The sequence below is a fragment of the Seriola aureovittata genome, chromosome 7 (genome assembly GCF_021018895.1).
Source record: "Seriola aureovittata isolate HTS-2021-v1 ecotype China chromosome 7, ASM2101889v1, whole genome shotgun sequence".
Lineage (NCBI taxonomy): Eukaryota > Metazoa > Chordata > Actinopteri > Carangiformes > Carangidae > Seriola > Seriola aureovittata.
In genome coordinates, this window is record NC_079370.1 from 19,233,859 (window position 1) to 19,261,733 (window position 27,875).

General features: G+C 38.8%; 4 protein-coding genes across 12 annotated transcripts in view; 1 reads left to right on the forward strand and 3 right to left on the reverse strand.

Annotated features, from left to right (window-relative positions):
- Positions 1-1,611: 1,611 nt before the first annotated feature.
- cabz01093075.1 lies at positions 1,612-11,289 on the reverse strand. Its single transcript, XM_056379640.1, has 4 exons — positions 10,889-11,289; positions 10,739-10,793; positions 8,786-8,859; positions 1,612-4,654 (listed from the first exon to the last, which is right to left on the reverse strand). The coding sequence occupies exons 3-4, from the start codon at positions 8,851-8,853 to the stop codon at positions 3,574-3,576; spliced, it is 1,149 nt and encodes a 382-aa protein (XP_056235615.1). The 5' UTR covers positions 8,854-8,859; positions 10,739-10,793; positions 10,889-11,289; the 3' UTR covers positions 1,612-3,573.
- A 393-nt stretch (positions 11,290-11,682) lies between these two features.
- Positions 11,683-15,345, reverse strand: si:cabz01093077.1 (C-C chemokine receptor type 2). Of its 3 annotated transcripts, none has more exons than XM_056381167.1 (4): positions 15,206-15,345; positions 13,527-13,666; positions 13,151-13,323; positions 11,683-12,674 (listed from the first exon to the last, which is right to left on the reverse strand). In XM_056381167.1, the coding sequence occupies exons 2-4, from the start codon at positions 13,660-13,662 to the stop codon at positions 11,967-11,969; spliced, it is 1,017 nt and encodes a 338-aa protein (XP_056237142.1). In that variant the 5' UTR covers positions 13,663-13,666; positions 15,206-15,345; the 3' UTR covers positions 11,683-11,966. The 3 variants fall into 3 exon arrangements, with proteins under 3 accessions (XP_056237142.1, XP_056237144.1, XP_056237143.1); XM_056381169.1 differs by having other exon boundaries at positions 15,213-15,343; XM_056381168.1 differs by lacking the exon at positions 15,206-15,345 and adding an exon at positions 14,503-15,151.
- Positions 15,346-16,179: 834 nt separating this feature from the next.
- On the reverse strand, positions 16,180-19,759 carry LOC130172381 (C-C chemokine receptor type 5-like). The gene is made up of 3 exons (XM_056381075.1): positions 19,632-19,759; positions 18,259-18,411; positions 16,180-17,997 (listed from the first exon to the last, which is right to left on the reverse strand). The coding sequence occupies exons 1-3, from the start codon at positions 19,636-19,638 to the stop codon at positions 17,090-17,092; spliced, it is 1,068 nt and encodes a 355-aa protein (XP_056237050.1). The 5' UTR covers positions 19,639-19,759; the 3' UTR covers positions 16,180-17,089.
- Positions 19,760-21,316: 1,557 nt separating this feature from the next.
- The window catches only part of cobl (cordon-bleu WH2 repeat protein), a 57,944-nt gene continuing 51,385 nt past the window's right edge, over positions 21,317-27,875 (forward strand). For 5 of the 7 annotated variants that reach the window (XM_056380709.1, XM_056380717.1, XM_056380715.1 and 2 more), the window contains exons 1-2: positions 21,317-21,462; positions 21,714-21,849. In XM_056380709.1, the coding sequence (XP_056236684.1) occupies positions 21,821-21,849 (29 nt within the window). In that variant the 5' untranslated portion in view covers positions 21,317-21,462; positions 21,714-21,820. Of the gene's footprint in view, positions 21,463-21,713; positions 21,850-24,981; positions 25,102-27,875 lie in introns of those variants that run through there. The other 2 variants (XM_056380710.1, XM_056380713.1) reach the window with 2 other exon arrangements.

Consider the following 27,875-nt stretch of genomic DNA (forward strand, 5'->3'; position numbering starts at 1 on the left):
CGGCACTGTCCACCATATTGTAAAAATGATAGCAACTACGAAGTTAAGTAACAATGAATGAAGACATGAAAATGTCAACATTATGGGGCTGGACAATGCTTTTACCTTTTATCTTGCCTGTGTCCAGACTAAGTCATGATTTGATAATGTGAACTCAGCTATTTTTGCATGTGTGTATACAACAGTGTCATCAGCATAATGTATTTGCAGGCAGTTGTATCCCTTCATAGTGTTGCAGGGCTGATGTTTAAGAAAAGATGCACTGCTAAGTATTTATAAGTATCTCTACTTCAACTTAAAACAATCACCAGCACTACTCTTCAGACCCAAATTTGTTTGACAGTATATTAAGAGTACCAACTGATTAAGATAAATAAAGACTGGCATCATGGCCATAGCTGGTTTTCCATTTGAAATAGGCACTACATTAAAAAATGTAAAAAAAAAAAAAAAAAATCACATGCAGATCTGGCTCAATCTCAATATTTTGTTTTGTGCATGAAATCTATGACGGTTTACAAAATATCTCAAATATTTGAAATTACATCTAAGGTCTGATTTTGTTTGTGGCACTCCTGTATAATACAGGGTCCCTGTTGCGTTTTAGAGCTATGGCAGTTTATGGAGCTGTTGGATCCTTATTTATCACTCACATTCCACTGCTCAGCAGGTGGCAGCCAAGATGTGCAGCAGAGCACCAGCACAGGCAGGAAAGAAGAAGTAGACTGCGCAGTAGTAACCATGGATGTAAACAATGCTGGATTCATAATACATTTGTTACTGTAAATGAGCATGTGCTCAACATGTGACTTCTAAACATAACTTTTGTTGTCAGCGCAACTTTAAACATCAATCACTGGACATGGTGCTTTACCAGTGAACAGTGTCGGGAAAGTTACTTCTGAAATGTAATAGGTTACTGATTACTAATTACACTGTTAAAATGTAGTTAGCAATTTTTACAGAAAAGAATACATTGATGTGATCACCAACATTTTGATAACTGTAGTTTAATTAAAAATTTTTTCTCAATAACTGCAACAGATTACAGTTACATTCGTTCTGTAATTCAATTGTGTAATCCCCTTACATGTGACTAGTTCCTCGGCAAAACTGCTCGTGAAACATGATTTCAGTCTTAGCAGGGTCAGCCCCTCCTCTCTGCTTCTCAGCATTTCAATGCAAATTATTGTCAGCAGCTTTGATAATAGCTCTTAAGAGGAAACTCCTACTTAGCAACTTTTGCTGCTATTTAAGAGGACTCCTTCTGCTAAGATAACGTCTTTTACTAACAGGCCCCAGGACACGAATGTTTGCACATGTGCTGTTTGAGGGAGAAATTACTCCAGGTTCACAGTCTGTCTCAGTTCATCTTTTGATGTTGAGCCATCACAAGCACATACGCAAAAATGAGGCAGGTCACAAGATTTCCCAGAAGTGGGTGTCATAAGACGATGATCACTGCTCCTTTCTCACTCATGGCCGTGTCAAGAAAAACCAAGATGACCAAGTTCCAAAGGGGCAAAAGTATAAGGAGAAGGGAAGAAATACAACCGGAACATTTCAGCATAGAGAGAAAAACAAACAAACAAACAAAAAAAACAGACTTGATTGAACTTTTGGACTATTTCCATAATACAGTTTTATTGAAGAAGGGAATTATGGTACATACATATTTAACATGACATCAACATTAAAAAAATATCTGCTTGTTTTGGGATATTCATGGTTGCTGTGACAAACACATAAACAGAAAATTCTCACAATATGCTTCTGTTCAGAATAGAATAAACTAAAATGGAAACAAAAACATTGTACAAAATAATATCTCATGAGACACACCATGATACAGATGATGGAAATTCCATATGATGTAATTCAGTAAAAGATAATTGAAAATACTTCAACCAAGAAAACATGCTGCTTTACCGTACTTTACCTTACTGCACAGTTATTCTGTGAGGGAAATAAAAACTGTCAAAAAGTACTGAGTAATAGCAGTGTTCAGTAGTATGAGGTGACTTATACTCAGTTGCTCTGCAGACTAACTCAGGTTTTTATTATTGGTAATAACACTCTTCACTCTATTTTCAGCGTGTGTGTATCATAGTTTATTTCTGAGAATGAAAACCCTGCCTCAAACACATGCTGTTAAAGGGGGTCTCCATTGATTTGACACATCAGTTGTTTTATCAGTCAAGGCCAATAGCAGAGTGTCCTCTCAAAGCAAAAGTAAAGCTACAGACAGGAAATGCAGGGACAGAAATGGGGATGTTGTGGTTAAATGGTAGGCTTATACATCACAGCTACTCGACTACCGCACACCCTTCTAAATGAGCTTAGTTGAATACAACGTGATGATATCATAATGATGTCTCAGCATGGGCTTTGAGGTGTTACGTTTTAATGACAGGAAGCCTGGATTACAAAATGGGCTTTTAAAGACATGGGTCAGGGAGGGGACTGCATTATGAAAAATGTAAGATCTGGTGTTTATGGACCTTGACCCACTTGGCTCTAAATGTCAGGATATCTATCAATATCTTCATTAAATGTGAAAAACACAAGTAGAGTAACCAACCTAAAGTTCAGCAATGACTGCAAAGGTTTAGCTGACAGCTTACGCACTTCCCCTTTCAGGTGGTGGTTTTCTGTAGGTTGAGGTTAAGTGCAAACCTGCTGCAGCAGATGCTTTGAAATTTGCAATACTAACATTGCCAGATGCATCAGGGACTTTTTGCTCTGCAACAGTTTTGGTACACACAAAACTGAAGTATATGTGAGAGTGGTCATTACGTGTAAATAAAAGTATAATATTATAATATTTGTTTCACTTTCAGCATGCCATTTCCCCTTAACTGAATGCAAGGTAATAGTCAGTATCTAAATTGATTAGACTCTGGCTTGTTTTTTTTGTTGCAGATCCAATCTGTTTCCTCCTTTATTCAACAAAGACTGTCAAGTATTCTAAACTATATTTACAGTACAATTCCATTATACATTCGTATGTATTCCACGGAACTTATAATATTATATAAAAATATGTAAATGTACATACTTACTGTGCTTACATTCTATTTACAACATCATAAGACCATAAGATCAGACTTGTGTCCAAAAAACTGATACACAGTCATATTTACTTTCCTGTATTGTTAAAGATCCACCACTGACTAATTCCTACTTCTTTAACCCAGGTGTCTGCAACCTTTACTTTCTAAAGAACAATCTTGGCCAGAAAAAAAAAAAAAGGAAAATAAATCTGTCCATGCACTATTATATTGTTTTCTTCCAAGACTTCATTAGCTATAGGAAATTAAAGAGGTAACAGGCTGTGACGTAGCCTATAATGCACATTTTAGATGAGAAGAGTTTTTTTTAATTTGGTCGGTGTATTGGCTACATGTTTAGACCTATAACAATGACCGCAAAGTGTACTCATTTCCATATACCACATTTCCTTCTATATATAATAGCCTACAAAAAGTGAATATTAGTCAGACTTCTTTTGACTTCACAAGCGATGCTGTCATTGTGAAGATGATGAAGATAGAAGTAACAGGAAAACGTATATCACACCGCACTAATCACAGCACTGTTTCTCTCATCCAGGCTGGTGGTTTGTGAGTAGACTGACCCGAGTATCCTGTCCTGAGGTAAGCAGGCCTTGATCACCTGACACAGTCTGCAGGGAGTCCTGTTTATCAACCTCAGCAGGTGCCTCCTGAACTTCTCCCCAACAAACACATACAGGATAGGGTTAAGGCAGCTGTGAGAGTAGGCAATAGCCTCTGTCACTTGTAAAGTCAATCTGATGACTTTGCTGCTTTCACATTTTGTATAGATTTGCAGTAGTTCCAGTGCTTTGAAGAACGATGCAACATTGTAGGGGACCCAGCAGCAGAAGAAAACAGCTACCACTATTAAAACTAAACGGATGGCCTGTTTCTTGGATGACTGGCTGTACAGCAGTCTCCAGACAATCTGTGAGTAGCAGAAACCCATGATGAAAACAGGGACAAATAGACCCAAAATGTTCATTTTAAAAAGGCTAAAGACCGCCCAGAAGTGGGGGTTGAAAGAACTGTTATCTTTCAAATCAAAGTTGGGAGATGCAGGGAAGCAGAACTGAGATGCATTACTACTAGTCTGCTGTTTGAGAAAGATCAGGTCAGGGAAAGAAGCCAAAAATCCAGCCACCCATGTAACAGCAGCTGCAATCAGTCCAAAGGACCGTGTCCGTGCTCTCATAGCGTAAACAGCATGAACTATAGCCAAGTACCGGTCAATGCTCATTAGACTGATGAAAAATATCCCACAATAAAAAACAATATGATAAATGCCTAGGACCACCTTGCACATAGCATCCCCAAACTGCCACTGGTCCCTGGCTTGGTGGGCTAGGAAGGGAAGGGAACACACCAAGAGAAGGTCAGCGATGGCTAAGTTTAGAAGGCACACGTCAGTCATACTGCGGAGTCGCACCCCACAGGCGATGACCCAGATGACCAGAGAGTTTCCAAGAAGGCCCAGGAGGAAGAAGATGGTGTAGAGGGCTGGAAGAAATCTGGCCCCATGACGCTCATACACACACATCCCGAAGTCTTCATCAATGTCATAATAATAGTACTCAGTGGAAAGTGATATAGAAGAGCTGGGTATAAAAATCAAAACCAACAAAGAAAAAAGATACATGAATTAAGTATTACAGATCATTTTTATTGGATCTTCATAAATCTTGCTAAATATATATGACAAAATCTATACTTCTGTGCACCATAGTATGGAAAGCTGATAAGGTCATTATTCATTGTTCAATGTTTCTAAACACCAGTGCAAATGGGGCGATCTCTGATCAGTGTTTGTGAACGCTGCACAATGCACTGGAGGATGTGAACGGCGTCCTGTACAACGTCTACGATGCCTGTCTGTTTTATGCCAGTAGAATATAAAACAAAGTTGTTGTTTTTTTTTGACACAGCTTCATTAATGGACACTCCTACTACACTCCTGTTATGACATAATATAGGAGCTGCTTGAAAAGAGCAGCTGACTAACATCCAGCTCCACAGTGAATATGGGTTGGAAAAGCTGTAATGACTGCACTTGGCTGTTACTGGACGACTTCTGACAGTCTTACTGAGATATTACTTGCAACAACGTGGACAGATATATGACGAAGGAAAGCAATACATATTCAGGTGCATAAAAAAATATACTAGCTGAGGGAGTTTTAAAGCAATACAGTTATATTTTCATAATGGCCATCCATGTATGTGTAACTATACCTGTGTCAAATACTGTCAATGTTGAAACTTAATCTTCATTTGTCCTTAATAACTAGACAACCTTTGTGATCAGTAAATGAAGACATTTATTGATGGGATGCAAAATGTACTTCTTGAACATAACTGAAAATCCTTGTGGTCTTTAATTCCAGATGTAAGGTACTGCAGAGCATTAAGTTTTAAGCAGTAGGTCTTACTGTGCAGAAATGAAGTACATTTACTCGAGTACTTTACTTAAGTATATTTTTTTCAAGTATCTGTTCTTTACTTGAGTTTTTTTTTTTTTTTTAAAGAAATATACCTTTGACTCCACTATATTTCTATGAAGTGCTCATTACTTTGAAGCCGAGCCTTTAGTCAGTGTGATAGACAATCGCAGTCAACTCCAACACTGTCAGTTATGTTGTGCTGCATGTTTGAACAGCTCAGTTTGGACTTGTCAGTGTCCTAGGTTAGATAAAGATGCGGCTGAATATTCTTCACCAAAGCATCATGGTCTTATCTTAAGTACATGTTTGACATTTTTAAATAAAGAACGCTTCCTTTTGTTTTAAATGTTTGCTGTTTTTACCACGACCAAATTTCATCACTGCCTAAAAAAAATTCACCATCCAACTTGAGAAGGCATGTTGAGATTTTGTTTAATTCCAGATAAACTTTAAACAGACAGCTTGTAGATGCTGCAGTTTTATGCTGTGTTTGGTTCAATGACTTATGTCCATATCAATGTATCGTATTCTACCAGCTCTTTATTCTACAGGTTCTACAGCCAGTCGGTAGGTTGTTTCAGAGTCATTAGGTTCTGTAAATGTGCCACAATACAACAATGTGGTGATAAAAGAATTACTTTTGAATACTTAAGTATTTTTAAAATCAAGTACTCCAGTACAGGCGTGGCCAAAAGTTTTGAGAATGACACAAGTATTGGTTGTCACAAAGTTTGCTGCTTCAGTGTTTTTAGATCTTTTTGTCAGATGTTACTATGGTATACTGAAGTATAATTACAAGCATTTCATAAGTGTCAAAGACTTTTATTGAAAAATACACTAAGTTTATGGAAAGAATCAATATTTGCAGTGTTTTTCAAGACCTCTGCAATTCGCCCTGGCATGCTGTCAATCAACTTCTGGGCCACATCCTGACTGATGGCAGCCCATTCTTGCATAATCAATGCTTGGAGTTTGTCAGAATTTGTGGGTTTTTGTTTGTCCACCCGCCTCTTAAAGATTGACCACAAGTTCTCAATGGGATTGAGGTCTGGGGAGTTTCCTGGCCATGGACCTATAATTTTGATGTTTTGTTCCCCAAGAAATTCAGTTATCACTTTTGCCTTAGAGCAAGGTGCTCCATCGTGCTGGAAAAGGCATTGTTTGTCACCGAACTGTTCTTGGATGGTTGGGAGAAGTTGCTCTCGGGGGATGTTTTGGTACCATTCTTTAATCATGGCTGTGTTCTTAGGCAGAATTGTGAGTGAGCCCACTCCCTTGGCTGAGAAGCAACCCCACACATGGATGGTATCAGGATGCTTTACTGTTGGCATGACACAGGACTGATGGTGGTGCTCACCTTTTCTTCTCCGGACAAGCTTTTTTCCGGATGCACCAAACAGTTGGAAAGGGGATTCATCAGAGAAAATGATTTTACCCCAGTCCTCAGCAGTCCAATTCCTGTACCTTTTCCAGAATATCAGTCTGTCCCTGATGTTTTTCCTGGAGAGAAGTGGCTTCTTTGCTGCCCTTCTTGACACCACGCCATCCTCCAAAAGTCTTCGCCTCACTGTGCGTACCGATGCACTCACACCTGCCTGCTGCCAATTCTCAGCAAGCTCTGCACTGGTGGTGCCCCGATCCCACAGCTGAATCAACTTTTGGTGATGGTTCTGGTGCTTGCTGGACTTTCTTCGGCACCCTGAAGCCGTCTTCACAACAATTGAACCTCTCTCCTTGAAGTTCTTGATGATCCGATAAATGGTTGATTTAGGTGCAATCTTACTAGCAGCAATACCCTTGCCTGTGAGGTCCTTTTCGTGTAAAGCAATGATGACTGCACGTGTTTCCTTGCAGGTAACCATGGTTAACAGAGGAAGAACAATGATTTCAAGCACCACCCTCCTTTTAAAGCTTCCAGTCTGTTATTCTAACTCAATCAGCATGACAGAGTGATCTCCAGCCTTGTCCTTGTCAACACTCTCACCTGTGTTTACGAGAGAATCACTGACATGATGTCAGCTGGTCCTTTTGTGGCAGGGCTGAAATGCAGTGGAAATGTTTTTTTTGGGATTAAGTTCATTTTCATGGCAAAGAGGGACTTTGCAATTAATTGCAATTCATCTGATCACTCTTCATAACATTCTGGAGTATATGCAAATTGCCATCATAAAAACTGAGGCAGCAGTATTTGTGAAAATTAATATTTGTGTCATTCTCAAAACTTTTGGCCACGGCTGTACTTTAACTTGACTAAAAATTCAACTGAACAACTTTCACTTGTATTTGAGCAATATTTGACCAGGAGGATCCATACTTTGACTCAAGTAACAGAGCTGTGTACTTTGTCCACCTCTTTTACATGTGTACGGTGGCCCTGAGAGCTTCATGCATGATATAGTAGTGCTGGGTAGAAAAATCAAAACCGACAAAGAAAAAATTATTATTTGGAAATCCCCGGTATTCAGTATTTCAGATTTTTATTGGATCTTCTTCAGTCTTACTAAACAGAGCATAAGCCCTGAGAGCTTAATGCATAGCAATTTAAGAAAACTCATTCAAATGCAGGTCACCATAACTTTTTGATACATGAAAAAATAAGGTCTGTCAATAACATTAATAGTAGGAGTTTAAATTTCTAGTTAAATGACAAAAACTACAGCGTTTACTACAATAAATATGAATTGTGAAGAGAAAACTGTAGCAAGAGCTGCTGTTTGAAAGAGCCATTCTGAAGAATATGTTTACTGGCACAAAGGATCATGGGATGTGGGAGGAGTAGGAGGAGTGTCCATTAATAAATTGAGAAAATACATTGCAACTTTATTTCTTTATATTTCACCGGTGTAAACAGACACACACTGACACTGTAGTTGCATTGTGAAGTCACCGTACAGCATAGCAATCGCATGCATACTAATCAGAGGTCATACTAAGCAGGATCATGGAGCGGTGTGCACAACGGCACTTATAAACATTGATCGGCAGGGAAAGTGAGACTTGGCTTTCCATACTGCAGCTGTGGGAAGCTCCATTAAACCTTCAAAATAAAACCTTTTCACCATGATAAGCTGCACTGTCAAACAAATGTAACACAGCAAGATTAAGGCAGTTGTCATCTTGCAGCCCAATTCAGGAGAACATGTCAGCAAAATAGATGTTATGGCAAAAAACACTGAAATACTGGACTGAAAAGCTCAGAGATTTACAAAGAGACAGAAGAGTGGAATCTTAGCAACATAATGAACAAATTAGTGGAAGTATGTGTGTCAACTGTAGTTTTAATCTTACCCTGATGCAGTTGTAGGTGGATTTTCACTGCTGCTCAAATCAGTGACAGTAGAGACAGTTGTAGCCATGATCAGCTGTCAGGGAATATAAAAAATGTGATCATATGACCTATTTTATAAAAAGGGAAACAGCTGTGCACACTCTTGTCCAGTTTTTTCCCTGCAACTTTGATGCAGCTTAAAGTGCTTAAAGTTTCTTATGAGGTTTTTTAGGTTTTTATTAAAATGGTGGAGACAAATTCATATTAAAGTGTTGTAGTACAGTATGTATAAGTTTAGTATAATTGCACACCAGACATAAATATCTAAAAGTTTCATCAAGAGTCAGTAGTAGCAAAAGTTTTTCATCAAGGCCAGAGGCTCAACATTGTTAATAAGCAATATGCCTCTCTGTGATGTTGATTGCCATCACCTCAATTTATAGCAATTTTAATGACTGCAGAGGCCTGGTTAGCCTGTACATAAAGTTTTGCAGTTGCATAGACAATGTTTGTGTACATGCAGTTTTGTGGACACATTACCAAGTAGCTGAAGCTGGTTTAGTTTGGCCAGCATTTACCAAACCACAATGACGTTTCAGTGCACACACAGCATCACCGGTGCAGCACATGAAGGCGTTTATGGTGTACTTGGTCTCCAAAGAGTAAAAACATTCTGCACAGTGGCCACAGCGGAAGAAACCTGCAGGTTGCTTATAAGGACATTATGTCTTCACCCATGTTTTTTTATTTGTCAGCAGGATTACACAAAAAGCACTGAATAGATTTGCACTGAACTTGGGGGAAGTAGGAACCCATTCAATTTTGGGTAGATCCTGATCACTTACTATGAATCAATTTTTTTTTCCTCTGAAAGCTGGTGTATTTTTATTTTATATTTCATTGGTTTTGGCTGAGATCTGGGCGTTCTGAGCATCTGTTTCAGACTGAAACAGTCTGTCTTTTCAAATTTGAACATGTTTAAAAGTTATCAGATGATGTACTAAGCTGATACTGTTCAGTGTTGAAGAGTTTGAAACTGTATTCAGTAGATGACTCTGGATAAAGGGTTCACTGATGATGGATGATGATGATATGATGTTGGGTCATCCCACTGCTTTAAGCAATTTTTTTTTTATTTTCAGCTATAGTCTGGAGCTAGGTAGAATTACTACTGTTACTGGACAATTTCATGAAGTAAAGAATGGGGAAGCTATTTTATGACCATAGATGGTTGTCTCAGTACTGTTGCTGTCCATCAAATGCGTTTGTGAGTTGTGAAAGAAAGAGATAATTTTTCATTGGTTGTAGAACTGACTAATAACCAAGATATCATGAATATTTTTTTTCTAAAAAACAGTTTTTGACAAATAAAATACATTATGCAATGGGATGAGACTTTTTCCCCATAGACCCATAGTAAGACAGTAAGATGGAGCAAAGGACTTGAACCTGTGAGTAATATAATCCAAATACTTAAAACTATCCAGATACTGGAAACTTAACAGAGGTCTTTTCCTTCTTTCTTAACAAGCTCCTTTAAAAACATATAATAATTATTACATGTAATCATCAGTGTCTTTAAAAATCATCAGTAGGATAAAGTGTAGAACACTCTGTCCCAGTCCGCTGACTTCTTATCATTGAATTGTATTGTGTATTAACCTCATAACCACAACTGAGCCTCTTTTTGTATTTGATAATGACTGATTATGACTTCACAGGTACAATGACTCAGAGCTAGAGCTAAGTTAGCGTGTTATAACAATTGTACACCTAATCATTGCTGACCATTCTGTTTGCATTAGCAGTAGTTGAAGTAGCACTAGTTAAAATGTTAATGTGTTTGTATTGTTACAAGCTGCCAGTTATGCAGTATGCAGCAGTGTAATGTATATACAATATACACACATGTATGTTACGTAAAAACATTGTGCATATGGAAGTGGAAAAAAAGGAAAAAACAAAAACTTTACCTGCAAGCACTGGCTAGTAGATAGCTGATCTTGGTGGATTCTGGATGACAAGATGCTGAGGTGGTCGGCCAAATCAAACAATCAAACGATCAGCTGTACATCTAGTTTGATTATGAACGATACAGGTGAAGTGACAAATGGTTTACTTACCATGAACAAGAAGATGTGCGAGGTGTGCAAACCTTTTCAAAAGAACTCCCATCCCCTAACCAAAGTAATTTGGGGGGGCTTGTGGCTTTGCATTTGACAGAAATATGGTTTCATACTTCCTGAGAATTCGAGAAGTGATCACATGAGGGCCCACAGTGTCTGCGGGTACTATGAACCACAAGTCCCTACATGTAAAGTTTTGAATATGCAAGTTAAAAACATCTGCAGGCACAACTGGAAGCTTGCAGGGCTCTTTGTGCAGATTGTGCTTACATTGCATGGAAGAAGTGATACTGCTGACATAGCCATCAATGCAGTTTAGACTAACATTTGTCTCAGAACAGCAACAGTGTATAGAAAGCAAATTACTTTCTCTGTGTAGGGAAAGGTTCTGACTAATATCTGAAGGGCAAACTGAGATATGACTGTTGCATTTAACAGATCTTAACATTTTCATGCATCATTTTGATTCAGTCGGGGAGCCGAATTGACGGCCCAGATGAACAATCACTGGCGCGTTAGTCAGTAAGTTATTGTTATATGACACAGGGATTCTGCTCTGTATGGTTCTTGTCAAATAATTACCCAGAATGACTGCCTGAAATGTTTTAGTCCCCTTAAGGTCATGGGTGCCAATGCACTGCTATGTGAAGAGGCTTAGCTTGTGACATTTTGCTTCAATAAGGCACACACTAACTTGAGCACACGCACACCAGAGCAATGCTTTAAACGCACAGATCAAAGGACTGAAAGTTTCTTTTTCTTCTGCTATAAACAGAATAAGGAAAGAACAGTCAAGTTTTATTTTCTTTATTTATCTCTACAAAAACAATATAGTTTTACAAGTCACAAATATACTGAGTATTACATGATTTGAATATATGATTCATCAAATTCTATACACATTCACATTACTGCGAATAGCCCGAGTGCCATTTTACACTTCTTAGAAGCAACACCTACCCGCATAACACACACTGCCATCTTTGCAGTCTCTGTATTTCAGTGAGAAAAAAAAAAACATTGCAAGCACACATCCACCAACCACCAGCACACAGAAACCAAGTGTTACAATTTTTTAGTAATCTGATCTTACAGGTGTATTGGAAGTCTCTTTCTCTGTGGTGTCTCTGTGGCTGAAAGGCCCTCTGCTCTGGTAACTCCAGCAGAGGTATCTAGCCAGCGCTTTGCCCAGTGACTTCCTAAACTTCTCCCCTACAAATGCATAGATGACTGGATTTACACAGCAGTGAGACAGTGCGATGATCTCAGCAAAGCCCAACGCAGAGCTGATGGTTTTTGAAGCCACGCAGGTGTCCAGGACTTCAAACAGCTGCAGTGTCTGAAGGAAAATCATGACATTGTAGGGGACCCAGCAAACCACAAATACACATACTATGGTAAATATCAGCTTTATAGCTTTGTCCCTTTTGGAGTTCCTGGCCTTGGACAGCACAATGAGGATTTTCACATAGCAGAAAACCATGATGGGGAGGCACACAAAAAGGCCGACTGTGTTCTCACTGAAGTTTCGCTGCAACTTCCAAAACAGCTGCCTTTCCTCTGGGTACAGCGGTTGGCACTGGAAGTCTTCATCATCCATCTCCAAGGATGCAAAAATCACCTGGGGGATTGCCATGATGACAGCTATAGCCCAGATTATGACGCTAGCTATGATCCCATAGCGAAGTGTCCTGGCTCGCATGGCTGATACAGCATGGACGATGGCCATGTAGCGGTCCACACTCATCAAGGTCACGAACAAAGTTCCGCTGTAGAAACCCAACTGTTCGGAGAAGCAGAGGAGGAAGCAAAGTCAGAGCAGGATGTAACTTAAAGTGACATTTGTCAAGCTTTCCTGGCCTCAGTGATGTTCTTCATGCAGCCGATGAAAAACAGCAGCTGTTTTACACAATATCTGAGGACAACTGCCATATCATAGAAAACATGTAGTGTTACATACAGTAGAAATACATAAACAGCCTTGTTATACTGTATTTGCAGTAACATTTATTCAAATTTGAACCTTGCAGTAAATACATATTATTGGCAGTAATCCCTCACAAAGAAGAAAGGAGAATTACTCGCACAACTTTGTATTCATGTTTTGTGAACTCACTGACTTTTCATAGCTTAACAAAATTACCACATATAAAACATCATAGTGTAAATGTAAAGGAAGTGTTTTTAATGGATAATTAGTAATCTGCACCTGTTTATGAATTCTGCTTTCTAAATAGTAAGTACCCAAAGTCTGTTCACCTGATAGACCCCTGTCATCAGTTTGCATGATACAAGGTTCTGGTGATTGTAGGCCCAGAGTGGCAGAGATGCAGCCAGTAGAAGGTCAGACATGGCCAGGTTGAGGAGGCATACATCCGTCATACTTCTCAGCTTTATGTATCGGAGGAGAACCCAGAGAACTGTGATGTTACCTGTGAAATAAATTATTAGTTATTATTTGGGGTTTTTTATTATTTCCAGTGACAAATCGAAAAACAGAACTATTGCACATATCTAACTGTTGCATGAATCACTTTCAGCTCAATGCCTGAAATGCAAATGTGCATTCAAATGTGTGAAGACAGTGATACATATTTCCTTTTTTTCTTTAAGATTCAGTCATTTTTGAACATACCTAGCAGCCCTAGACCAAACAGCACGCAGTAAAGAACCTGCAAGACCATGGATCCATCAGGCAGCTCTGGAATTGGATCCTGCTCACAGGTGGTATAATTATCATAGTCATCCGTCACGTAGTCAGACATGTTCATACTGCTGTGAGAGAGGGAACAGCAGGGGATTACTTTAGTTTAACACAGTAGTAAAACATATCAAGAACAACAAAATAAAGTCCAAAACCTATTTCTATTGCGGGCTTTGATGTAAAGAGGGAAAAGTTAGAGTCAAGTGACACAATACCATCAACTAAACTTTGAATAACTAAACTACTAAACTAAACTAAACAATTAAATAAATAGATGAATTATCCTCATTAAAATCACTAGAAGTCAAACATCAAAAAATTAATTATATAAATTACACACAAGTTATAATGACGATTATATTACATTTATGTATTCCATATCCTACAATTTGACCTTCTTTTCAAAATTGGGGTAAAGCTTTTTTGTTAATTGTGCAAAAGTGACTTATTCCAGTTCCTGATAAAGTCCAAGCTAAATGAAGACATTCCCAAATAAAACCATATGAAGACAAGCACTGTCTTGTCTGGTGGGCAGGTTGGGAGTTCCCCCAATACTATAAATGTGGTCTATTAGATGATCTGATATAAATGTTGTATAAGTCTGCTCTTCTAAAGTAACCACCCAAACTTCATGAATCATTAAATCAACATCCATCAATAAATTAAAGATTGACAACAACACATAACAAAAGAATCCTCCATCGGTCTCAAACTCCCTTTATTGGTTAATTTAGCTTCTCTTGTCAAAAACCTTTCCAGTCGCATTACTAGATATATAGAGCCACCTCGTATTCGAGCAAATTCTTGATTTTAAATTGAATTTCTCAATTAAGATCTATTGTAATATCTTCTTAACATGAAGTCAAAGTGGCTTATATTCAAAGCTAAAGATACATTTACTACTTACTTAATTTATCAACAGTGACATCCTTTGAATCCTGATTCAGTTTTCTTATGGTCTTGTACTGGATCTTCCCTTCATTTCTTCTAAGTGTTTGTAAAAAACTTCCATTTATAAATCTTCAAAATACAAAAGCAGAGATAAAATGTTTCTCCTCCTTGGTATGATTGATACAATGACTGAACTCCTTATCCTACGCTCTAAACCCTCAAATAATAGGAAATAACTTGAAAAACCTTCATGTGTAAATGTGGGGGAATTCAGAGATATAACTGAACTTTCCTGCCCTTTAAGCTAAACTTTTCAGATACAATCATCATTTAGTGAGTAATGTTTGAGAGGCTACTGTAACAAACTGCTGCTATTACAAACTTAAAAACTATTTTCTGACAGCTGTCAGCTGATGCTTAGAGAAAATGCTCGTCTGTCTATGAATATCACAACCTTCTTCCTATTCTGACCATAATCATATTAACCTGCTCTCTTTTAAACCACATCGCCAACCTTTACTCTCTGACTAGCAACATGCAGAACCACCCATGCCGACCCTCACTTCCGTGGCTGACATTGTTTATACACACACACACACATACACACACACACACACACACACACACACTGTGTTTACACGTGTAGGAGGTGAGACAGATTAAGAAAGCCTGGTAAACAGCAACTAAAAATTTAAAAAATGAACTGTTAATGTGCTTACCACTTACTCAAGCCAAAAGTCACTGCTCCTCAATTTGTGTGTCCTTGTGTTGCGTTTCAAGCTCACGAGTCATCCTGTCAAGTTGCATTGCTCGCTTTTTGTGTCAAGATTTCTGGTAAAGTGAACTCTGGGTTTTGTTGTTTCCTCTGCATCGTGTTAGACCTGTGCAGAGGTGTCAGCGTGGTTTTCTGAGAATTGTCCCTTTATGAGTTAACTCGTGGCAAGAAAAGAATACTGGGGAAATGCAGTATATTCTAATTAGGCACTTTTCTCTTTTTCTGTTCTTTCCTCAGTCTAGGCACACAGCTGAAGTGACAGCATTCAGCTCATTAGGAATCAGAAGCAGAAGACTTTTTAAATCTAAATTTCACTTTTCTATACTTGTACTACATGAAAGTAACTTAACTATATACTTGAATATGCTCATATTTAATGGAATCAATACAGTAGCCTCCCCTAAACTAACGGCCTGTAACAATAGAAAAAGCTGCCTGTGTCATAGTACTAATACAGCACTACTAAATGATTTGTGACTGTCTTAAATTACCTTTTAATTTTTATTATATCTCTTTTAATTACCATGTATTTCATCAGCTAAATGTTAGAGGAACAATTTGTTTTATTAGACGTAACAAAGTAACCTGTCAACAATGTCATGAGGAGACAGTGACAGTGAGAAAAAGCTGAATTTGTCAACAAGCCTGTTCACAAAAAGAACAATGCACAGCATGCCAACTACTCTCCTACAAGAAAGCTATAATGTGCGGTCATAAAGTTTCTGTGGAGCTGTAAAAACTGCGGGACATTTATATTGATTTCAAACCTGTTTGAAGTCTCAGTTACACAGAGAAGTTGAAGAGCCCAGTACATGACTTTGATTTTAAATGAGTGCAAGATGTGTTGTATCGTGGATTCAGTGTCCCACAAAAACCACCATACAAAAGTTGTTTGATAAATTAAGGGACGAGAAGAGATGAGAGGAGGTAAAACTTTAATAATCTCATTTTGCCAAACCAAACCACTCCAGAAGACTTTAACTAAAAACATCAGTAGCTGAGCATTAAGCATTGTTTTGTGCAAATAGCAGTAAAATGAACTGAGACAAAAACAGAATCTATCCAACATTAAAACACTTGAAAAATACATATATGCAAGATACTGTACAGTCATAGAAATGTGAGGCATAAAACAATATTGGAAAAAAAACATATGGAAAATTACAGGTTTGATGAACCAAAATTTGTTCCACAACAACAGATTTGAATCCATGAAAAATGTTTGAATGTGCAATAGATGCCATACATAACTGTAGGTTTCACTGCTGTAGCTTTGAGTCATCATCAAACATTTGAATGAAAACGTTTTCCACAATGAAAGTGAAAAATAAAAAACAATCATGTTGTTAAAAAGTATTTTAATCTTATCCTCGCCATATGTTTTTTTTACCAACTTGCAGACTCAGTAACAAATGTGTGACAGAGGAAAGAACAGAAATGTTCCAATCACATCAGGCACACACAAACTTGTGGTTACAAACAAGACATCCATACTTTGTCAAGAGGTACAACAGTTTCCTCCAATCAGCAGGATGGGATGTATATTCACACCTGAGTACACATCTGACATCTTATGGTCAAAATGAAACATTACAGTGTAAATAAACAAATACAAAATTGCAAATGAAGTCAAAAAGGCCTAAAAAAAAAATCCTATATACAGGTACATGCAGCTTTTTAAGATCAGACATTGCTGATGAATAACATGGTCATGGATGGAAAATGGAAGTGACACCATGAACAAAGATAACATGGTCTGCATCATTAACAAGGCAAAACATTCATGATGTCCATAAGACATATCAGGCCTCCGTCTGCCCTCCACCTCTTACATGATAACAGTGGAGGTGACAGAGGACTTGGACGGGACTGAGCTTCTCCTGAACAAGGTTTCTGAAAAATCACTGCAGGGGCGAAGGTGAATCCCAGGCAGCCAATTGCTCAGCATGTGCACGGCCCGTTTCATGAACTTCTGCCCAACAAAGGCGTATACGATGGGGTTCAGGCAGCAGTGAGTGTAAGCAAATGTCTCTGTCACTGTTATTGTCAGCTTTAGATCTCTGTGGAATTTGCAACTGTTTGGCATTTTGCCCTCAGACTGCAGAAACTTCAAGAAAATGGAAATGTTATATGGGGCCCAGAACAAGAAAAAGGTGACCACTATACAGATGATCAGCCTGACAACGCAGTGCTTCTTCTTTGCATTCCTCATGTTCACCAGAGTAAGGATGATCCTGGAGTAGCAACCCACCATCACCACAAAGGGAATCATGAGACCCAGTAGGTTTGTTGCAAAGATGTCATAAAGCTTCCAGGCGTTGTTATTTGGGACGTAGTTACACTCCAGCCCGTCAGGGCCATCCGTGACCTTTGTGAAGATCAGAGCAGGTAAAGAGACGAACAGGCTCAGCAGCCACACAAACACGCTCACAGTGACTCCTGCTTGCAGAGTGCGGTACCGTGCCACCTTGTGAGCGTGCACGATGACCAAGTAGCGGTCCAGCGTCATGATAATCATGAAGAAGATGCTGCTGAAGAAGCCAGAGCGGTGGCAGCCTGAGATGAAACGACACATGAAGTCTCCGAAAGCCCAAAGTCTGACCGCGGAGTAGTGGGCGTAGAAAGGCAGGGTGAGCACAAAGAGGAGGTCGGAGAGAGCCAGGTTGCAGAGGCATATGTCTGTCAAGTTGGTCTGGTTGCGATATTTCACCAGAACGCACACCACAAGGCCATTACCTTTGGAGAGGGAAGAAACCCATTAAATCTGTCAGGTTCAAGTTACTCTTCCCCTAGCCCCCCTCCTTTCTCTCTCTCTCTCTCTCTCTCACACAAACTTTCTCTCTCTTTCTCACACACACTCTCTCTCTCTCTCTCTCTGTCACAAACTCTCTCTTTCTCACACACACGCTCTCTCTCTCTTTCACAAACTCTCTCTCTCTCTTTCTCCCACACACACTCTCTCTCTCTATCGCTCTCTCTCTCACACACACACAGTACCTATAAAGCCAAGGACAAAAACCAGACTGTAGAGAGTGGGCAGAAACACATGGCCAAAATCCTTGAGATCCACGTCGTCACAAGGAGAGAAGTTTATGGACTCGTCGTAATAGGCTGAGTAATCATACGCTGCAGTGGCATTTGTTCCATTACCTGGATACACAAATTTGTTTTTGTTAATGTCAACATTTACAACATATAAGTCTAATTTCATTTAGGACAGAATATAATTCATTCCAACTGTCAGGTTGCCTCTAAACAAAATGTGAATTCAATTCAGTTTTTGCAGCTTTAAAAGACTTAAAGGCATCATCTCAATTTCTTTGAGAGATTGTTCCAACAGAAACTGTTGACAGTGAGGTCTGTGATGATTCATAGTAACGATGCTCTTTTTAAATGTCATGTTTTTCATTGCTGTGAGCACAAGCAAAATTTCCTTCACAGCAGTCTGGTACAAAACAGCATCAGTGTAAAGGAAGAAATCTTAAGAAATGTAAAATTGAAGTGAAACCTAAGAAATAAAACATGTCTACCCACGAATACCAAACCAAACCAGCACTGCCTGCCCTGATTGTTTCTTCAGTGAGTGAGATAGAATGGTCATCTGTTATTCGGGTGATCAGTTCCTCAAAGTCAGTTGATACAGAGGGATATCGTGCCACCTGCTGGTCTTCACAGGTAATACATTTCCGAGGTACGAACATACAAGGCTCTAGCAGGGGCAGACAGAATAATGTACTAATAATGTAGACTGTAAATCACCAATGCAACACTGTTGTCAATGTCATCCAATAGTAACCTATGTCAACTTGCTATAAGCCTTACAGCCCATTGTCCATTTTTATCTGTTGATTTCAACTTTCAACGGCTGTATCTATTTCATTTGTTCTGTACTTATGCTATTTTGAGCTAAATGTGTTTCACTTAACATATAAAATATAATTTACACATATTTTTTTGCATCTTTGACATGGTAATTATGTTCCATTAGACTGTAACTCAGACTATAGAAGATAATAGAGATGTGTCCGTAGGTTACGTGTTTGATAAATAGCCTATTGTGTAAAAAACAATTTTAAAAACATTTCAAATGTTTTCCCCAATATTTTGTATTTCTTCTTTTCCGAAAGAAAAATAAAATAATCTGAGGATTTAAAATATTGTTTAATAAAGATCCAAATGGAAACACAAAAGAAATAATACATTACACTACATTAAAGAATTTTGAATTTAATGGAAAATGGACATAAAACTTACAGCTATGTGTTAGCCATTAAACATCACACACTATCACACATATTTCTTTCTATAGGTCTATGCAACTTTGAGCTACAATATTCCAAAATCTGTTCAGTTATTACAAATGTATTCACCTGACATGGTGAGATTTCAGTGATTCCTTTCCCTGCCAGGTAATCAGTGGCTGCACCCCAGAGCTTCTTTTTCTCCTTTGTCTGGATCTTTTTGGGCACGATGTCCTCAAATGCTCATTGATGAACTGAAGTGACTGTAGTAAAGTCAGCAGTCCCCCAACGATGAGAAACACAGAGACAGAAGTGCAGATGTCATTTCCTGTACGCCCTTAGGTCTGGTAGATGATTATCTCATGACCACTGTTAACAGTGCTTGAAAAGTAGACATTAAAACTAGCACAGACTTGCAAAACCAAAACACACACATATGATCGCACAATTTAGACATTCACACTTAGCTGACTAATTTTAGCTTGACCTTTCACAAGTCTATGATAATTGAACAGTCCAGCTGCAGTCCAGTATAATCATTAAAATATCTGAATATCAACCAAGGAGGGGTAGCATGTTCAAAGATGTCAATTTAATGTTGACTGCAAGTATTAAAGCAAAAAACAGTGTGACAACTAAAGATCTATATTTTCAAAAAGGAAATTAATGTCTGTGTGATGATATTTCAGCCTTTACGCTATAGGACTCAGTGATGTTTTAGGCTACACATTTCAATGTGTTTACTCTTGTTTCTGCTGTTTTAAAGACATCCGAATCTGTCTGATCTGTTTTCTTTTTTCTTTTTTTTAAATTATATTTATAGTAGCTAATGCTGCTCATCTCTTCTGACAATCCAATATCTGAATCACGTATAGCATCCAACATATGGGGGTTTCAGTAAAACCTTAAGAGTGGTCTATGACTGACCTCTTGTGGTGGAGAATGATATCTTAGTTGTGCAAGGAGGTGTACAAGGACAAAATAGTACAAAGCATGCCGGGAGAAAAGATTTGAATTCTCATCATGGAATTTCAATGAGACATTATTTATAGAAGCTGTGTTCAAATTATATACCGACAACCTATGTTTAACCCCAGCGTGCAGCTTCAGCAGTAACAAAAATGATAGTGATAATAATCATCATCATAATTAAAATAATAATACTAATTCTGATATTATTTATAATTATTAATTCTACATGCTATTGGCGGTATATCACTTGATGTTCAGCTCTGGATCCTACTTGACTTTTATTTTAACTGCTGACTTTTTGTTTGTATTTATCGCTCTACATCTGTGTTGTGAGCCGACTTGTAAATTCGTGCTGTCGCTCTCCAGCTGGCGCGCAGTGAATTCCCAATGAGGATGACTGACATGAGATCTGCTGACGAAGGCGGGCTGGAGAGAGCTGTGTCAAGCTAGAAAGACGCAGTTGAAAAACACAAGAAATCGTGTAAGTATTTCCTTCCAAATGAAACAGAGGTATTTCGAATTTCTTAGAAGGTGTGATAGCAGCAGGTAAGCAGCCGACCTGCATGCTGACTGTGCACTTATGTAGCCTATAGACCAATGAAAAAAAAGAAAAATTAATTGATTTTACAAGAAGACTGAATGCAATGTGTATCCGTTGAAGGCATATGCTTTTCGATACATCCTGGTTTGCAGCTGTCACCCAGTCAGACGTGTTCTTAATAGCTTTTATATACTGCATACGTATGGTGTAATGTCTTGCTAAAGATAGAAACAGAGGAAAAGGGTGAAACAAAAAGAAAACGCTAAATGCGATTCTGATAATGAATCCTTATTTTGAAACGCTATACCGGAAGTCTAATTTAATAATCCAACTGACTTGACAATGCTCGAGGGAAAAATCAGCCGGGGGGATACGAAGATTATAACAAGTGAATTTGACAAGTAACTCAGCCCATGAGAGAGAGCCAGTGAGACTGTTTTGATTGAAGTAAGTTTGATTTAATGATAGTGAACATGTGCTAACTCGTGTGTCGTAGTTAGCCTCAGCGGACACTTTGCAGTCTTTGTGCCTCAGGTCACGCTGGACTGTCATCTCTGCGCACTGTCACTTGTTCGACTTATTATAGAAATTGCAAAGTTGTTCTTTTCTCGACAAAAACAAGCAGTTTTATTGGTTGAGACGTGTTAGAAAACTCGCCGGCAGAAAAATTAATTAAATGTTGATGTGCTAACTCGCAGGTGATAGCATAATGGATAGTATCCATCGAGTTTAAGAGCAACGGCGGATTTTAGGAGCCCAGCCTGAGCACTGCTATCATCTGAAGTTGGATATCGCAATCACTGCAATGACTGAGTCCTCAAAACTGCCTTTAGGGTAAGTCCTATAAAAACAATTACAGTCTCATTACAGGACTTCAGCGTTTATGTTCTTCCCCTGACGGTTTGTGTAACTTGAATCGAACTATGAAAAATAATTTTGAATAATTTCAGCTCGGAAACAACCCAGTGTGCTTAGCTACTACTAGACTCTAATTAACCTAAATGTTACATTTGTTGTCTTTGCATTTTGTGTAGTTCTCACGTGCAGTTCGGAAACAATATTTGTCAGTGGTCTGGGGTGCGTAATATTCAAGTTTTCCTTCTATGTGCTATTTTATCATATAATCCTTGCCTGTAACATTTCTAGAAAACTAGCACATAATTATCCAGTTTTCTATTATGTCACAACAATCTGTGGCTGTGTGTAATTAAGTGGCCTGGATGTTTTTCTTGATAACAGTAATTTCATTGGGCAATAAACTAACTGCAGAACTGTTTGGCCTACTCTGAGGTGCAGCCCCATGCCTGTCTATTCAAAATGCTTATGACCCACAGCAACACTTAAAAAGCCTGTGTAGCATATAGTCTGCACTGACAACAGAGAGTGTTCCAGCAGCCAGACCTGTGTGCTCTCCATTTACCTACAATCTGTTTGGCGCACACTGGCAGTAAGTATAAACAGCTCTGGAGCAAAGCAGAATGCAACAGTAGTCGGTTGCTAGAGGAGAGAAAGTGACGAGACCTTTTGCTGGTGGACCAACAACAACAGCAACAACAACTGTGGGTGCTGTACACACTGTGCCTCTAAATGTGATTTGTGTTGCTGGACTTAATAGTATCCTTGGTGTCAGCTAAAATCCTTTCTGTGAGTGCTGCACCTGCCACCTGAATATAAGAACAGGCCTTTTTCACAAGAGACACGTTGACATGTCTCTGTGGTAAAGGGACAAGTGCAAATAGTGCAGTGAAATCATGGCTGAGGTTCATTCAGCTGCTTCAGTTTCAGGGTCATGGTATCTTGTTCGCTGGCTTACTGTCACACTATCATTTCTTACTGGGGCACTTCAACACTATAATGTTATTGATAATACCTGTGCTTTCTCTACTACAACAAGTCAAACTGTGTGTACCAAAAGACAATATGGTATGGTATGTAAGTTTAAAAAAAGAAAATAATCCCACTTCTTTATTACATGCTGTGAGGACAGTATGGGGAAAACATCATCTTATCACATCTATAAATAGTCCTGCATCATCACTTAAATTTGAGTATGCTACAGTTGAGAAGATAACAGTGTCCATACAGTACTACTCATTCATAGCAGTTTTATCTCAGACGATGTCATTGTAGCGCAGAGAAATAAAGGTATTGATTATGCAAAATGAAGTATGGGTAGTTTATAGTCAGTGTGCAAGTTTTCATTAAATTTGTGTTTGTGCTAACTTACCTGGTCATTTTTCTTAATTTCTCATTGATGGAAGGGTATGAGATGAAAGATTGTACTTCAGCCTTCAGTGGCCTAAATTTTTCCTAATACTTCATGATAATGGACACAGTTGAGCTTATTATCAAAATGCTTTTGACTGATTTATCTGGAGTTGCTAGCAATAAATTGAGTAAGGATGTCTTTGTGAGTAGCTCACTGATCAGGTATGACTTTGAATCAGCATAATTATGTGCTACTTGGGTGCAAATTATGGTAATAGTTGTGTACTGGAGAATCAAATGCTGCTGACTTCATCAGCTCTGAGCTCAGCACTGTTATTATTGTTTAAAGATGTGATCTGTATATCCTGCTCTCAGTGTAGAGGGCTCGCATCTCTTATCCATCATGCATTAGCTTTTCAACCTTAAACTACTCAATCTATACTGTAGCCTTGGTGTGTGATAAAAGGCTTATCAGCAGTGTAGAGCAGATACACAGCAAAACATGGGTGTTCTTCAGTGGCAACAAGAGTAGGGTGTGAGCAAAGTCCCTTTATCTCTTAAATACAGTGATTTCAGACACTGAAGAGCTTTTTGGCCAAATTACACAGTAGTCTGGTCACAGAGTCAGCTGGCAGTGGAACCACATCCCTTTTTATCCGGTCAGTGTGTGACATTTCTGTCCATATAAATTACCATGACAACTTCCTTTGTGTTGTGGTCTCTCTCTCGTCATCACACAGGCAGTAGCTACTTTACTACGTAGCCCAGTCCTAATGAAACACGGCTCTTAAAACTATGTTAACATACTCAACGTTCACACACGCAGACGCAGACGCACACATTCACATACACACAGCATGGTCATTGAGCAGACAAATGAGGACGGAAGAGACTGCTCTTATGAAGGAAGAGAAATTCGAGTGTACCTGGTCATTGAAATCTGAGCTGTGTGAGTACATTTGTGTGAGCGTGTGTGTGCATGTGAATGTGTGTCTGTGTGCGCGTGTACTTCAGGAGTGGTGTGTAAAGGTAGCCTGGATGAAGCTTGACTGACTTCTCAAAGTGCACTGAGATCAAGATTAATGAGAATCTGGACCAAAATATGGTAGCACCTAAGACAGAATTAAAGTTGTCTTTTTAAAAGATCTATATACATTTTACCGGCACATCTTTTTAAAAACAATATAATTCTGTCATATGTATCTGCTCTGAATGGTTTGGGTGTGAGTTGGAGCATGTAAATTGCATTTAAACTGGAGTAGTTTCAAATCCTATTGAAGTCTGGATACACAACATTATTAATTAGCACACTGGTGTTTTCCCCTATATGTCTGGACCTGGTGTGTTTATGTGTGTCCGCTTGTGTGCTTGTTTGTGTGTTGAGTGAGCTTCAGTCTAGTGGCCTCTGATTAACGTGGTTTTGTTACATGTCTTAATTTTAGTATCAACTCTCAGAGAAGCAATAAGGAAGCAACAGACTAATGTCAATAAATGGAAAAAGAATTAAGAGGGAGCTGCTCAAATAAATTCTAAGTTTACAGCATTCTTCAGGAACAGCTCTGACTCATTTTTAAATCTTCAAAGTGTTTTGCAGAGCTGTTGTAGGTTTAATAGTCCTCCTCTGTTGTGAAGAATCATTGTGAATCATGTGTGACGTCAGAACCTTGTGAGTTTAACTTTGGTCACATGGTTCCGAGTGATGATGAACCACCCACACCCTCGCTTTGATGAACACATTTGTTGCATTTTGTCACCACACAGGCTTGGTGCATTTCTTATTTCTAGATTTTGCCTATAAGTGCCTCATGAAGTACAAAGAATAGAAAGCCTTAACCAACCTCAACATCCAGATTTGTGCTGCCATCTGCCTCACTGTTGGTAGGTCACACATTTTGTTTTTCATTGCATCTGTTGTTTGCGACAGTCTTGTTTCTGTATCTGTTCAGTTTTAAAACACACCCACAGGAATACTGGGCTGGCAGATTTTACAGATAAATACAGTATGGGATTACAAATAACTGTCCGTTTATCCTCAGCACACACCCAAAGATAATTATTGGGCTACCGACTGTCCTGTTTGTGTGTACATGCATGCCTGTGTGCGATCATGAGCACTGTGTATGGAGGGAGATTGACACCAGTTGCTAGCTGCAGAGTAAATGCCCATTAATTTGAAACTGTGCCCACTGGACTAAAGTTTCAGTCTCATCCTTTGCATAGTATCTGCCACGTGTGTCTGTCAGTCCATACTCTTTCTTAAAATACTCTCAGCAAACTAGGTATATAAGGTTCCGTGCTGCGGTCTCAGACGATGGAAGATTTTTAGACAGATGCAGACACATCCTCCCTGTCCCACACAGCCTTCACAAAATCTACTCTATTTAGAAGTTAAAGGTTCATGTGGTCAGCCACTAGCTCAGCACTGCTGACTAAGGGAGTTCCCTCTTTTTTCTTTTTTACTGAAAGGCTATAGCGTATGTACTTTTAGCAGGGAGGAAAATGTTTTCGTGTATGTGGTCACATCTGGATACTCAGGGATATTTATTTATGATGATGGGTTAAATTTAACCTCTGTGAAATTTGAGTGAGGTGAGAGAGAGAGAGAGAGAGAGAGTATTTGAGGCTAGGTGTTGGCAGTGGTACAGTATGTATCTGGTAATATCTGCATCACAGACCATCCTGTTTTAAATAGAGAGGGTGTGGATGCAGTGCCTGACCAACTGACAGAGCGTATTGGATCACAAGCATCCAGTAAAGCATGTGGTTGTAAACTTTGGTCTGTGCATGTTTTGCTCCTCCACATGAGATGAAGTAGTTAACTTCTTAATTAAATGCTGAAAGTGCTACGCTTATTCACATTGTATAAAAATGCAGGATCTTTTCTTGATCTGCATGTCATTAACAATTACAGCAATGTCTACAGTGACTAATGTTCCAAGTAGGAGCTTATTATAAGGCCAGGCACAGTAGGATGTAATTAAAGGTTCCTTGGTCTGTGCACAATCAAGAAGCACTGCCTCGCTGTATATATTTACTCCAAAGCCATGCCGTGATACATCGGAAACATTTCAGACATCTAGACTGGCTTTATTTATAGACTCTTGTGCTCCATAGGCCCCAGCTACATTATCCAACCTATTTTCGACTGTTTGCCACCCTCTGTCCCTGGTGAAAGAAAGCACTGGCACTGGCAAACACCTTTAACAACAAACTGCTGCCTGTATCAAGCATTTACAATGGACTGTATCTGTGTGTGTTATGCAGCTGTTATGGGCTGCTCAGATTTATTTCTGGAAGCCTGCTCTCATATGTTAGCCACTGTGGTATGTGGGTTTGTCAGGGGGGAAGACAGACGGACTGTATGGGTGTGTGCACAGATGGACTCCTCAAACACCAACTGACGTGCCAGTGGTATCGCCTGATAAGGCAGAGGTGATGGAGTGTACTTTTCTCATGCACAAGTGGGGAACGCTTTTGCACATTTAAACCATTTATCACTGCTGCAAGCTTCTATCTTAATTTGAGAGAACACAACATGTAAATGTTTTGTGCCAGCACATCAGTAATTTAGCAGCAGGTATTATATTTTAAGAAATTATTATTAAACCTGCAGGGGCTGTCAGCAGGGAGCACATGCACATTTTTATGGAGTCGTCTTTCCATTACAAGTAACTAAAACGTTTTTTATTTTCCTGTTAACTGATGGTATGATAAAAGAGCAAGCTTGTGACATTTATAAAATGCAAAAAAAGCAATATACCCTTATAAATTTCTTTTTTGATTTATTTCTGTTTTTCTGCAAAAACTGGATACAGTCATAAAGACCTCATTAAAATATTTTAGACATAATTTTACTTATTTGTGTTATACTTTTTCCCAAATCAGTGTGTCCTGTGGTGCCTATAAGCTGTGTCTGATAAAAACCGACAATATCTGTAACGTAAGTGTTTTTCTCTCCAGCAGGAGCTCTCTCTAATTGAACAAGCAGCTTAGGGAATAGAGAACACACTAATTGTTATTTCCTGCTGTTCTGCTTCTACATTCCATCTCTCCTTCCTTTCTTCTCTAATGTTGAACCTCCACACATCTACCCTTTTCTGTTCCCTGTATTTTTGCTCTCCATAGCCATATGGAGTTTTTATGCCACCTGAGAACCCGTCATCCCTCCCTCTTACCAACCTTCATTATCCAGCCTTCCCTTTTTCCCTCCATTCTTCCTCTTCTGTGAGCCCTGTTTGGCATCCAGGAGCTTTATGTTTACTGGAGTCAGAGCACAGTGCAAACACCAGCTCATTGCCTACGTGCACCAAGAAAAACAAGAAATACACTCTAAATGCTTATGTGATTCAACAGTTGATTTATTTATCTGCCCCGTAATAATTTAATTATGAAGTTGGGAATTGTATTAATTTGGAAAAAACACACGAAAGCAAACAAAACATCGAGAACATAAGAAGCGTAGCTCAAAGCTGATAATCTTGGGCTGCCAAAGGAATTATGTCATTACCTGAGTGCCAGGCTGCCTGATTTTACTAAGTACAATGAGCATTAAAAATACTTGTGTTTTCCATATCTGCCCAGGAATACACAGGTGAAAATTATTAATGTCACTCTATGAATCCATCTCAGACTTTGGAATGGCTGTAGATAAC